General features: G+C 49.6%; 1 protein-coding gene across 1 annotated transcript; it reads left to right on the forward strand.

The window, feature by feature from the left end:
• Positions 1-339: 339 nt before the first annotated feature.
• On the forward strand, positions 340-12555 carry LOC117416424 (E3 ubiquitin-protein ligase RNF113A-like). Its single transcript, XM_059006634.1, has 10 exons — positions 340-500; positions 1997-2076; positions 2360-2467; positions 2759-2866; positions 4324-4433; positions 9175-9281; positions 9674-9763; positions 10267-10360; positions 10929-11035; positions 11318-12555. Exons 1-10 carry the CDS (start codon positions 398-400, stop codon positions 11398-11400), a joined length of 990 nt encoding a protein of 329 aa, XP_058862617.1. The 5' UTR covers positions 340-397; the 3' UTR covers positions 11401-12555.
• The last annotated feature ends 111 nt before the right edge of the window (positions 12556-12666 follow it).

The following is a 12666-nucleotide window of genomic DNA, read 5'->3' on the forward strand; positions in this document are numbered from 1 at the left end:
CCCGGGTAATTACAGATCAATTAGTTCAACTTCCATAACATGCAAAACGATGGAAGCGATATTAAGAGGTAAGCTTGAAGACTATTTATACAACGACAATATTATAGGGGATAGCCAGCATGGTTCAGAAGAGGGAGGTCATGCAATGATGTAAACTCACCACCAGGCGGCGCTCCGGTCGGGATAGAGCGGGTCTGGTAGCAACGCGCGTTGCTGAGGCTCTTCAGTCTGGAAGCTGATTGGCTGGTTGGCTTTGCAGTTCAATATATTCACTTTGGGAGGACCCAAGTCTCCCGACGCTAGATGTCGCTGTTATATAACTGGACCTGCGAAGCGCCCCAATCTCAGCATCCGGGCTTGTTTGTTTTAGTTCTTTGTTTGTTATTGAAAAACAAAAATGGCTGAAAACGAAGAGCCCGAAGCCACCTGCACTTTTCTTTTTAAAAAAACGAACAAAAAATTCACAGCTCGGAAACGGAGAGCAAGCGACAGCGACGCGGGTGAGTAGAGAGTCGAGCAGGGGGCCGGTGTGTGGAGTGGGGGTCCGGGAAGAGCTGCCAGGGAGATCGGGGTCCTCTCGCAAACACACCGACCACTGATTTACTTCACTTCAAGTGGAGTCAAACAAGGACTAGAAAATCCTAGAAAAAATACATATTTTTTATTATTGTCTCAAGCTTAAAATTCTAGGTGATGCAAAACGTCTGGCCTCAGCTGTATAAACCCTTCTTTACTGATCCGATCTGAATTCAGCGTCAGATAAATATATATTATATATATATATATATATATATATATATATATATATATATAAATATAAATATAAATAGAGAGAGAGAGGTAGGCTGGCTGTGAACTGTGCATTATATGCAGAGTCACTGACATTGATTTAACATCTAATCTTGGAGCACAAGGAGGTGAAGTGACTCCCTCAGGATCACACAGTGAGTCAGTCAGTGGTCGAGCTGGGATTTGAACCGGGGACCTTCTGGTGACAAGCCCTGGACTTTAACCACTGGACCACACTGCCTCCATAAAGGGATCCCTGTACAGAAATTTTTTACATCAAACACATTTAAGTAAAAATAACATGTCGTCTTCGTGCACATTTCAAACTGGCGGATCTGACTGTACTTGCATTTAAGCTGCCAACACGGCTGCATAGGCACAGAACAGTTTAACTCCGCGATAACGGACCATTAGTTGTCTTTAGCTAAAGTATATAAACTGAAATTGTATTGCGTTAAAACTGAACATGAAACTTACATGATTAAAAAGTAGGGCTGTGTGGTCCAGCGGTTAAAGAAAAGGGCTTGTAACCAGGAGGTCCCCGGTTCAAATCCCACCTCAGCCACTGACTCATTGTGTGACCCTGAGCAAGTCACTTCACCTCCTTGTGCTCCGTCTTTCGGGTGAGACGTAATTGTAAGTGACTCTGCAGCTGATGCATAGTTCACACACCCTAGTCTCTGTAAGTCTGCTAAATAAACAAATAATAATAATAATATATATATTGTGCGAGACATTATTCTCACAGATCTTACTGCCCGAACGTGACGGACATAAGAAATGTACTAAATAAAGTTTTCAGATGTACTCGTCATTTCAGAGAGAAACTGCAGCTGTCTCTGTAAATAAATGTTAATTAGTAAATGCATAGGACGGTTAGTCTATCCTGTACTGAGTCAGTCCATCACGCATCGGATTTGCCTCGCCGCTGCTGCTATCGGGGTCTTGTTCAGTCTCATTCAGCAGCTGATCCGTCCGTGACGGTTCACTTCTGGTACGTTGCAATCGACCCAGGGGGACCCAGTCTAGTGTAATTCATGTAGCAGAATTCCACTTGTCTGCTGTTTTTAAAAAGCAGCGTTTATATTTTCAAGATCACAGGGTTATAGCAGCTTGTGATGGCAATGGTAATTCTTCAGTGAAATGGATGTGCTGGTGATATACCAAGCGATGCTATGCTGAAGAGACGTCATGCCCTTTCACACAGGCAGCAACAGCGATGAGGAGGAGAATGCGGTGAAGCGGAAGGAGAGGAAGGCTGGGCCGGCTAATCCCATGATCCAGAGGGTAAGAGAAGGGTGTAGGGTCACAATGTGGTACTTGTACCAAAACGTGACCTGGGCAATGTCAGAAAGTGGTAAGCTGTCACATTTTGGTACAGGTGCAATCAATTGCTGTGGTTGTCAGTGTGCTGGGAGGGAGTCCGGCAGGGTTTATTGGTAGCGGAGGTAGTGTGGGGTGTCGCATTCAAGGCTCAGGGGAACAGCTCCTAGGCTACACAGCAGAAACTGGTATGGTATGCTATGCTGTGGTATTGCATTAATGCGATGTTCACTTCTGTGCTCCTCAGACGAAGAAGGTGGAGAAGGAGAAGGTGTCTTCCAGCGACAGCGATGGAGAACGAGAGAAGTCGAAGTCAAATAAAATCACCATCGAATACAAGTCCACCAGATCTGCTGTAGGTAGCTCCTGAAACAACGACAGGGACTGTGCTCTGAGGGCTCGTGCACGTCCGAGCAACGCAAATGTGTTTCTGTATAATATATCTATAAAAATGAAACCTGTGTAAGAATGGAGAATGTTTGATGCTGTGAATCAAGGTGTGTAGAATTTGGATGTGATTTTAAAGCGTCATTTTGTAGCACACTTAATAAGTGGAGTCGATGCATTTGTCGTTGTGAGTATTTCTGCATGCAGTGCTGTGTTGAGTGTGTAATGGCTGCGGGTGCCGCTCCCCCTCTCTCTGTAGAAAGCGGAGGGTCCCGAGGACATGGGTGCCACGGCCGTGTACCAGCTGGACACGGAGAAGGACAAGGACGCGCAGGCCATCTTCGAGCGCAGCCAGAAAGTGCAGGAGGTGAGCCTCGTACCCCTGACTCACACAGACCTGCCTGTACTGGGGAATACTGACCCCTCACTGCCCTCACAGACCTGTCTGTACTGGAGAATACTGACCCCTCACTGCCCTCACAGACCTGTCTGTACTGGAGAATACTGACCCCTCACTGCCCACACAGACCTGCCTGTACTGGAGAATACTGACCCCTCACTGCCCTCACAGACCTGCCTGTACTGGAGAATACTGACCCCTCACTGCCCTCACAGACCTGTCTGTACTGGAGAATACTGACCCCTCACAGACCTGTCTGTACTGGAGAATACTGACCCCTCACTGCCCTCACAGACCTGTCTGTACTGGAGAATACTGACCCCTCACTGCCCTCACAGACCTGCCTGTACTGGAGAATACTGACCCCTCACTGCCCTCACAGACCTGCCTGTACTGGAGAATACTGACCCCTCACTGCCCTCACAGACCTGTCTGTACTGGAGAATACTGACCCCTCACTGCCCTCACAGACCTGCCTGTACTGGAGAATACTGACCCCTCACTGCCCTCACAGACCTGCCTGTACTGGAGAATACTGACCCCTCACTGCCCTCACAGACCTGTCTGTACTGGAGAATACTGACCCCTCACTGCCCTCACAGACCTGCCTGTACTGGAGAATACTGACCCCTCACTGCCCTCACAGACCTGTCTGTACTGGAGAATACTGACCCCTCACTGCCGTCACAGACCTGCCTGTACTGGAGAATACTGACCCCTCACTGCCCTCACAGACCTGTCTGTACTGGAGAATACTGACCCCTCACTGCCCTCACAGACCTGCCTGTACTGGAGAATACTGACACTCACTGCCCTCACAGACCTGCCTGTACTGGAGAATACTGACCCCTCACTGCCCTCACAGACCTGTCTGTACTGGAGAATAATGACCCCTCACTGCCCACACAGACCTGTCTGTACTGGAGAATACTGACCCCTCACAGACCTGCCTGTACTGGAGAATACTGACCCCTCACTGCCCACACAGACCTGCCTGTACTGGAGAATAATGACCCCTCACTGCCCACACAGACCTGTCTGTACTGGAGAATACTGACCCCTCACAGACCTGCCTGTACTGGAGAATACTGACCCCTCACAGACCTGCCTGTACTGGAGAATACCTACCCCTCACAGACCTGCCTGTACTGGAGAATAATGACCCCTCACTGCCCTCACAGACCTGCCTGTACTGGAGAATACTGACCCCTCACTGCCCTCACAGACCTGCCTGTACTGGAGAATACTGACCCCTGACCCCCCACACACACTGACACACACTGACACACACACACACACACAATACTGGCACCTCAATTTGTATTATTCCAGTAACTTCTTGCATCTTTTAGAAAGATAATGGCAGTTCTAGCTACTAGTCGTCCTTTTCTTGCCTTGTAATATATTATTTTCGTCTTCAACAGGAGATAACGGGGAAGGACGATGATAAAATCTACCGTGGGCTCAATAACTATCAGAAGTTTATCAAACCCAAGGACACGTCGATGGGGAACGCCTCCTCTGGGATGGTCAGGTAGGACATGGCGATGGGGAACGCCTCCTCTGGGATGGTCAGGTAGGACATGTCGACTGAGATCAGCCCGGTCTGGACCGAGACTCCTTACCTCGTTAGGATTGCAGCTCGCTGGCAGAACTCCTGAAACTGCAGATAAAAAAAACAAAGACAGCAGAATGGAGGGCTCTCTGTTACTGTAATAAAATACACTTATTGTTGATACCTTGAAAGCAGTTTAACTGGTTTCCTTTAGTGTTACAACAAGACTCTCTCCAGCTGTCCTGTGATTGATGCTCTCTCACTCTCTGATAGAACGGGAGTCTGATCGATGCTCTCTCACTCTGATAGAACGGGAGTCTGATCGATGCTCTCTCACTCTCTGATAGAACGGGAGTCTGATCGATGCTCTCTCTCTGATAGAACGGGAGTCTGATCGATGCTCTCTCACTCTCTGATAGAACGGGAGTCTGATCGATGCTCTCTCACTCTCTGATAGAACGGGAGTCTGATCGATGCTCTCTCTCACTCTCTGATAGAACGGGAGTCTGATCGATGCTCTCTCACTCTCTGATAGAACGGGAGTCTGATCGATGCTCTCTCACTCTCTGATAGAACGGGAGTCTGATCGATGCTCTCTCACTCTCTGATAGAACGGGAGTCTGATCGATGCTCTCTCACTCTGATAGAACGGGAGTCTGATCGATGCTCTCTCACTCTCTGATAGAACGGGAGTCTGATCGATGCTCTCTCACTCTCTGATAGAACGGGAGTCTGGTCGATGCTCTCTCACTCTCTGATAGAACGGGAGTCTGATTGATGCTCTCTCACTCTGATAGAACGGGAGTCTGATCGATGCTCTCTCACTCTCTGATAGAACGGGAGTCTGATCGATGCTCTCTCTCACTCTCTGATAGAACGGGAGTCTGATCGATGCTCTCTCACTCTGATAGAACGGGAGTCTGATCGATGCTCTCTCACTCTCTGATAGAACGGGAGTCTGATCGATGCTCTCTCACTCTGATAGAACGGGAGTCTGATCGATGCTCTCTCACTCTCTGATAGAACGGGAGTCTGATCGATGCTCTCTCACTCTGATAGAACGGGAGTCTGATCGATGCTCTCTCACTCTCTGATAGAACGGGAGTCTGATCGATGCTCTCTCACTCTGATAGAACGGGAGTCTGATCGATGCTCTCTCACTCTCTGATAGAACGGGAGTCTGATCGATGCTCTCTCACTCTCTGATAGAACGGGAGTCTGATCGATGCTCTCTCACTCTCTGATAGAACGGGAGTCTGATCGATGCTCTCTCACTCTCTGATAGAACGGGAGTCTGATCGATGCTCTCTCACTCTCTGATAGAACGGGAGTCTGATCGATGCTCTCTCACTCTCTGATAGAACGGGAGTCTGGTCGATGCTCTCTCACTCTCTGATAGAACGGGAGTCTGATTGATGCTCTCTCACTCTGATAGAACGGGAGTCTGATCGATGCTCTCTCACTCTCTGATAGAACGGGAGTCTGATCGATGCTCTCTCTCACTCTCTGATAGAACGGGAGTCTGATCGATGCTCTCTCACTCTGATAGAACGGGAGTCTGATCGATGCTCTCTCACTCTCTGATAGAACGGGAGTCTGATCGATGCTCTCTCACTCTGATAGAACGGGAGTCTGATCGATGCTCTCTCACTCTCTGATAGAACGGGAGTCTGATCGATGCTCTCTCACTCTGACAGAACGGGAGTCTGATCGATGCTCTCTCTCACTCTCTGATAGAACGGGAGTCTGATCGATGCTCTCTCTCACTCTCTGATAGAACGGGAGTCTGATCGATGCTCTCTCACTCTCTGATAGAACGGGAGTCTGATCGATGCTCTCTCACTCTCTGATAGAACGGGAGTCTGATCGATGCTCTCTCACTCTCTGATAGAACGGGAGTCTGATCGATGCTCTCTCACTCTCTGATAGAACGGGAGTCTGATCGATGCTCTCTCACTCTGATAGAACGGGAGTCTGATCGATGCTCTCTCACTCTCTGATAGAACGGGAGTCTGATCGATGCTCTCTCACTCTCTGATAGAACGGGAGTCTGATCGATGCTCTCTCACTCTCTGATAGAACGGGAGTCTGATCGATGCTCTCTCACTCTCTGATAGAACGGGAGTCTGATCGATGCTCTCTCACTCTCTGATAGAACGGGAGTCTGATCGATGCTCTCTCACTCTCTGATAGAACGGGAGTCTGATCGATGCTCTCTCACTCTCTGATAGAACGGGAGTCTGATCGATGCTCTCTCACTCTGATAGAACGGGAGTCTGATCGATGCTCTCTCACTCTCTGATAGAACGGGAGTCTGATCGATGCTCTCTCTCACTCTCTGATAGAACGGGAGTCTGATCGATGCTCTCTCACTCTCTGATAGAACGGGAGTCTGATCGATGCTCTCTCACTCTCTGATAGAACGGGAGTCTGATCGATGCTCTCTCACTCTCTGATAGAACGGGAGTCTGATCGATGCTCTCTCACTCTGATAGAACGGGAGTCTGATCGATGCTCTCTCACTCTCTGATAGAACGGGAGTCTGATCGATGCTCTCTCACTCTCTGATAGAACGGGAGTCTGGTCGATGCTCTCTCACTCTGATAGAACGGGAGTCTGATTGATGCTCTCTCACTCTGATAGAACGGGAGTCTGATCGATGCTCTCTCACTCTCTGATAGAACGGGAGTCTGATCGATGCTCTCTCTCACTCTCTGATAGAACGGGAGTCTGATCGATGCTCTCTCACTCTGATAGAACGGGAGTCTGATCGATGCTCTCTCACTCTCTGATAGAACGGGAGTCTGATCGATGCTCTCTCACTCTGATAGAACGGGAGTCTGATCGATGCTCTCTCACTCTCTGATAGAACGGGAGTCTGATCGATGCTCTCTCACTCTGACAGAACGGGAGTCTGATCGATGCTCTCTCACTCTCTGATAGAACGGGAGTCTGATCGATGCTCTCTCACTCTCTGATAGAACGGGAGTCTGATCGATGCTCTCTCACTCTCTGATAGAACGGGAGTCTGATCGATGCTCTCTCACTCTCTGATAGAACGGGAGTCTGATCGATGCTCTCTCACTCTCTGATAGAACGGGAGTCTGATCGATGCTCTCTCACTCTCTGATAGAACGGGAGTCTGATCGATGCTCTCTCACTCTCTGATAGAACGGGAGTCTGATCGATGCTCTCTCACTCTCTGATAGAACGGGAGTCTGATCGATGCTCTCTCACTCTCTGATAGAACGGGAGTCTGATCGATGCTCTCTCACTCTCTGATAGAACGGGAGTCTGATCGATGCTCTCTCACTCTCTGATAGAACGGGAGTCTGATCGATGCTCTCTCACTCTCTGATAGAACGGGAGTCTGATCGATGCTCTCTCTCTGATAGAACGGGAGTCTGATCGATGCTCTCTCACTCTCTGATAGAACGGGAGTCTGATCGATGCTCTCTCACTCTGACAGAACGGGAGTCTGATCGATGCTCTCTCTCACTCTCTGATAGAACGGGAGTCTGATCGATGCTCTCTCACTCTCTGATAGAACGGGAGTCTGATCGATGCTCTCTCACTCTCTGATAGAACGGGAGTCTGATCGATGCTCTCTCACTCTCTGATAGAACGGGAGTCTGATCGATGCTCTCTCACTCTCTGATAGAACGGGAGTCTGATCGATGCTCTCTCACTCTCTGATAGAACGGGAGTCTGATCGATGCTCTCTCACTCTCTGATAGAACGGGAGTCTGATCGATGCTCTCTCACTCTCTGATAGAACGGGAGTCTGATCGATGCTCTCTCACTCTCTGATAGAACGGGAGTCTGATCGATGCTCTCTCACTCTCTGATAGAACGGGAGTCTGATCGATGCTCTCTCACTCTCTGATAGAACGGGAGTCTGATCGATGCTCTCTCACTCTCTGATAGAACGGGAGTCTGATCGATGCTCTCTCACTCTCTGATAGAACGGGAGTCTGATCGATGCTCTCTCACTCACTGATAGAACGGGAGTCTGATCGATGCTCTCTCACTCACTGATAGAACGGGAGTCTGATCGATGCTCTCTCACTCACTGATAGAACGGGAGTCTGATCGATGCTCTCTCACTCACTGATAGAACGGGAGTCTGATCGATGCTCTCTCACTCACTGATAGAACGGGAGTCTGATCGATGCTCTCTCACTCACTGATAGAACGGGAGTCTGATCGATGCTCTCTCACTCTGATAGAACGGGAGTCTGATCGATGCTCTCTCACTCTGATAGAACGGGAGTCTGATCGATGCTCTCTCACTCTCTGATAGAACGGGAGTCTGATCGATGCTCTCTCTCTGATAGAACGGGAGTCTGATCGATGCTCTCTCACTCTCTGATAGAACGGGAGTCTGATCGATGCTCTCTCACTCTGATAGAACGGGAGTCTGATCGATGCTCTCTCACTCTCTGATAGAACGGGAGTCTGATCGATGCTCTCTCACTCTGATAGAACGGGAGTCTGATCGATGCTCTCTCACTCACTGATAGAACGGGAGTCTGATCGATGCTCTCTCTCTGATAGAACGGGAGTCTGATCGATGCTCTCTCACTCTCTGATAGAACGGGAGTCTGATCGATGCTCTCTCACTGATAGAACGGGAGTCTGCGAGGAAGGTTTTGCTGTGAATGGATGTTATAACTATCTTTCTGTGTCTCATCCTGATGAAGTGAGTTCTTTTCTATAGGAAAGGTCCAATTCGAGCCCCCGACCACTTGAGGGCGACAGTGAGGTGGGACTACCAGCCTGACATCTGCAAGGACTACAAGGAGACCGGCTTCTGTGGCTTTGGAGGTAAAACTACCCCCCTCATCTCCATTTCCTGTTCTGTGCTCACCCTGTCCCGTCACTGTTTTCCTGTTCTGTGCTCACTCTGTCCCGTCACTGTTTTCCTGTTCTGTGCTCACTCTGTCCCGTCACTGTTTTCCTGTTCTGTGCTCACTCTGTCCCGTCACTGTTTTCCTGTTCTGTGCTCACTCTGTCCCGTCACTGTTTTCCTGTTCTGTGCTCACTCTGTCCCGTCAGTGTTTTCCTGTTCTGTGCTCACTCTGTCCCGTCACTGTTTTCCTGTTCTGTGCTCACTCTGTCCCGTCAGTGTTTTCCTGTTCTGTGCTCACCCTGTCCCGTCACTGTTTTCCTGTTCTGTGCTTGGGTTCTGTGCTCACTCTATCTTTTGTGTTCCACAGACAGCTGCAAGTTCCTGCACGACCGCTCAGACTACAAGCATGGCTGGCAGATCGAGAGGGAGCTGGACGAGGGCCGCTACGGGGCCAACGGTGAGACAAACGCGAGGCTGAGCCGCCAGGGAGGCTGAGGCAGACGCGAGGCTGAGCAAACGAGATTGAGCCTGGGAGGCTGAGCCTTCAAGGGCTAATTGTTGCAATTTCTGGTTTGCTGTTTATTTATTAAATTAAATTAAATACATTTTATTTTTGTCATGCACTACACATAATTATAACATTGATGCACTGTAGACTCGATTTTAGACAAATTTACTTATTTCCATCAACAGTCACCAGAAATAAATAAAATGCAGGTTGTAGCTTCAACGTAACCGTATCACACAGAGATTTGATCAGATGAACTATTAAAGACACTCCTGCATATATCGTCTAGCAAACTTCTGCCACAGATTTCCACAGGTTCTAGAAGTAAAGGTGTCCTGTAATGTTCCAGATAGTTGACCCAGATTCTAGTGTGCCAGTTTTAAATCCAGTAATGTATAACGCTGCTGAAGGCATTGGCTGTAACGGGGTCTCCTCTCCTATCTCCTGAGCAGATGATGAGAACTACGAGGTGAGCAGCGATGAAGAGGACCTGCCCTTCAAGTGCTTCATCTGCAGGGAGTCCTTCAAAAACCCTGTTATCACCAAGTACGTTTCCCCCCCTCCCCCTCTCCCCCCTCCCTCCCCCCTCCCCCCTCCCTCTCCCCCCCCTCTCCCCCCTCTCCCTCCCCCCTCCCTCTCCCCCCTCTCCCTCCCTCTCCTCTCCCCCCCCCCCCCCCCCTCCCTCTCCCCCCCTCCCTCTCCCCCCCTCCCTCTCCCCCTCCCCCCCTCCCCCCCTCCCTCTCCCCCCCCCTCTCCCTCCTCCCTCTCCCTCCTCCCCTCTCCCTCCCCCTCCTCCCTCTCCCTCCCCCTCCTCCCCCTCCCCCCCTCCTCCCTCTCCCCTCCCTCTCCCCCCTCCCTCTCCCTCCCTCCCTCCCCTCCCTCTCCCCCCTCCCCTCCCTCTCCCCCCTCCCTCTCCCCCTCCCCCCTCTCCCCTCCCTCTCCCCCTCCTCCCTCTCCCCTCCCTCTCCCCCTCCCCCCCTCCTCCCTCTCCCCCCCCTCCTCCCTCCCCCTCCCCCCCCTCCTCCCTCCCCCTCCCCCCTCCTCCCTCCCCCTCTCTCCTCCCTCACCATCTCTTTATTCCAAGCCCCTGATTTCCTCTCCTCCCTGTCTGCAGGTGTCGCCACTATTTCTGTGAGCGCTGTGCGCTGCAGCATTACCGCAAGACCCAGCGATGCTACGTGTGCAACGAGCAGACCAACGGGGTCTTCAATCCCGCTAAAGGTACTGCTTTGAAAAAAAATCACCTTCAGCTGAAGCCACTTTTTCAGAATCAGCGGATTGAAATCTGGTTCTGGGAGACCTAGTCTGAGGTCGCTGCATCAAACCCCAAGACTCCCTGCCTGGTGTGCCAGACAGCGCCTTGAAACCAAGTCCCAAGCCACACTCAGTGCTCCCTCAGCGCACACGCACACACCCCCTTACTGTATAAACATGCCGACCTCTGTTTGACATGATGAAGGAGATGTTTTAATTCCACTCCTCTCTCTGCCTCTCTCCCTTCAGAGCTGATCACCAAGATGCAGAAGCTACAGGCTGGGAACTGTGAGCAGTCAGACAGCGGCGAGCAGCAGGAGCAGGACCTGTAACCTGCTCGCCGAAATTTCCTTTTAAATGTGCGCTACCGTTTTTGAATGTGTAACGTGCATCTGTAACATGGCAAATAAAACTTTTTCTTTTGTATTATCGTTTTCCTGAGTATGAAATAAAAAGACAGACAGAGAGGGCACAGGGATTAGTCTGATGTTAGTTACAGTAAGATAGCACCGAACACAATCCTCGCTCTAGAGCGGTGCCCTCCCTGTGCTGAACGATGGCATCGCCACACTGTGTTAAACCAGGATGTAAAATGCATTGCTGTTTCTGATGCACTGACTGAAAAGAAACAAAAAACCTGCATTCAGTGGGCCTGACATGATCCTTCCACTTTAAGTGACGATATTGGCTGGAATCGCATCCTAATTTTAGTCTGCTAAAGGTGCCCCCTTCACAGGTGAACACATTGGTGAGATCTTACCTGTAATCCGAGAGGGGCGAACAGGGCGTGTTTACAACCAGTTGCCAAGCCTGAGTTTTCAATAGATGTGTTTTTTGAGAAATATGTTTTTTGTTTGTCTTTGTTACCCTTTTGTCTTTTTTTTTTTCAGTGTGAGGACTCCAGGAACGCGAGCTTGTTAGGCAATCGTACACATTAACCACTAAAACCAATAATGCCGACCCAGCAGCATTTCTCCACATTCAAGTTTTATTTGTGGTACGCTGACCTCAGTAGTAGATTTAAAAGAAACACACAAGCATCTCGCTGTAAAAAAAAAAAAAAAAAAAAAGCTACCAAAGGGATCAGTTCAGAACATGAAACTCAAGACCTGAAGAGCTCACAGCAGCACCAAACGCCGCGGCTCAGTCTCCCCCTCCCGGACCCTGCACTGGAGACCGAGGAATGCCAGTCCAGTCTCATCCCCCAACTCCTCCGTTAGTCTCTGTGATGCTGGAAGCAGATGTTGAAACTTCAAGCCTGTGGTGCACAACTCTGCCCCTTGTGATCAGTTCCAATCGGGGCCTCAATTAGTTTGGCTCAAGATAATTTAGCACCTGGTTGGGACAAAGATGTGGACAGGAAGGGACATCGAGGTCAAAGCTGTGCAACACAGACCTGAACGTCTTCAAGAGACACAGGCCAACAGTCGCTGTGCTTTTAAGGTTCTTGCAAAGAATAGTTTTAGTTTGTCATTGTTAAAAACTCCATGTATTGCTAATATTACTGACTATCTTGTGATTCATTAATTACTAATTTAACAGGTTATGTAAACAAAAAAAATAATTGCTGGAGAAAAAAAGACAATTCAGAAGGGAGA

The sequence above is a fragment of the Acipenser ruthenus genome, chromosome 33 (genome assembly GCF_902713425.1).
Source record: "Acipenser ruthenus chromosome 33, fAciRut3.2 maternal haplotype, whole genome shotgun sequence".
Lineage (NCBI taxonomy): Eukaryota > Metazoa > Chordata > Actinopteri > Acipenseriformes > Acipenseridae > Acipenser > Acipenser ruthenus.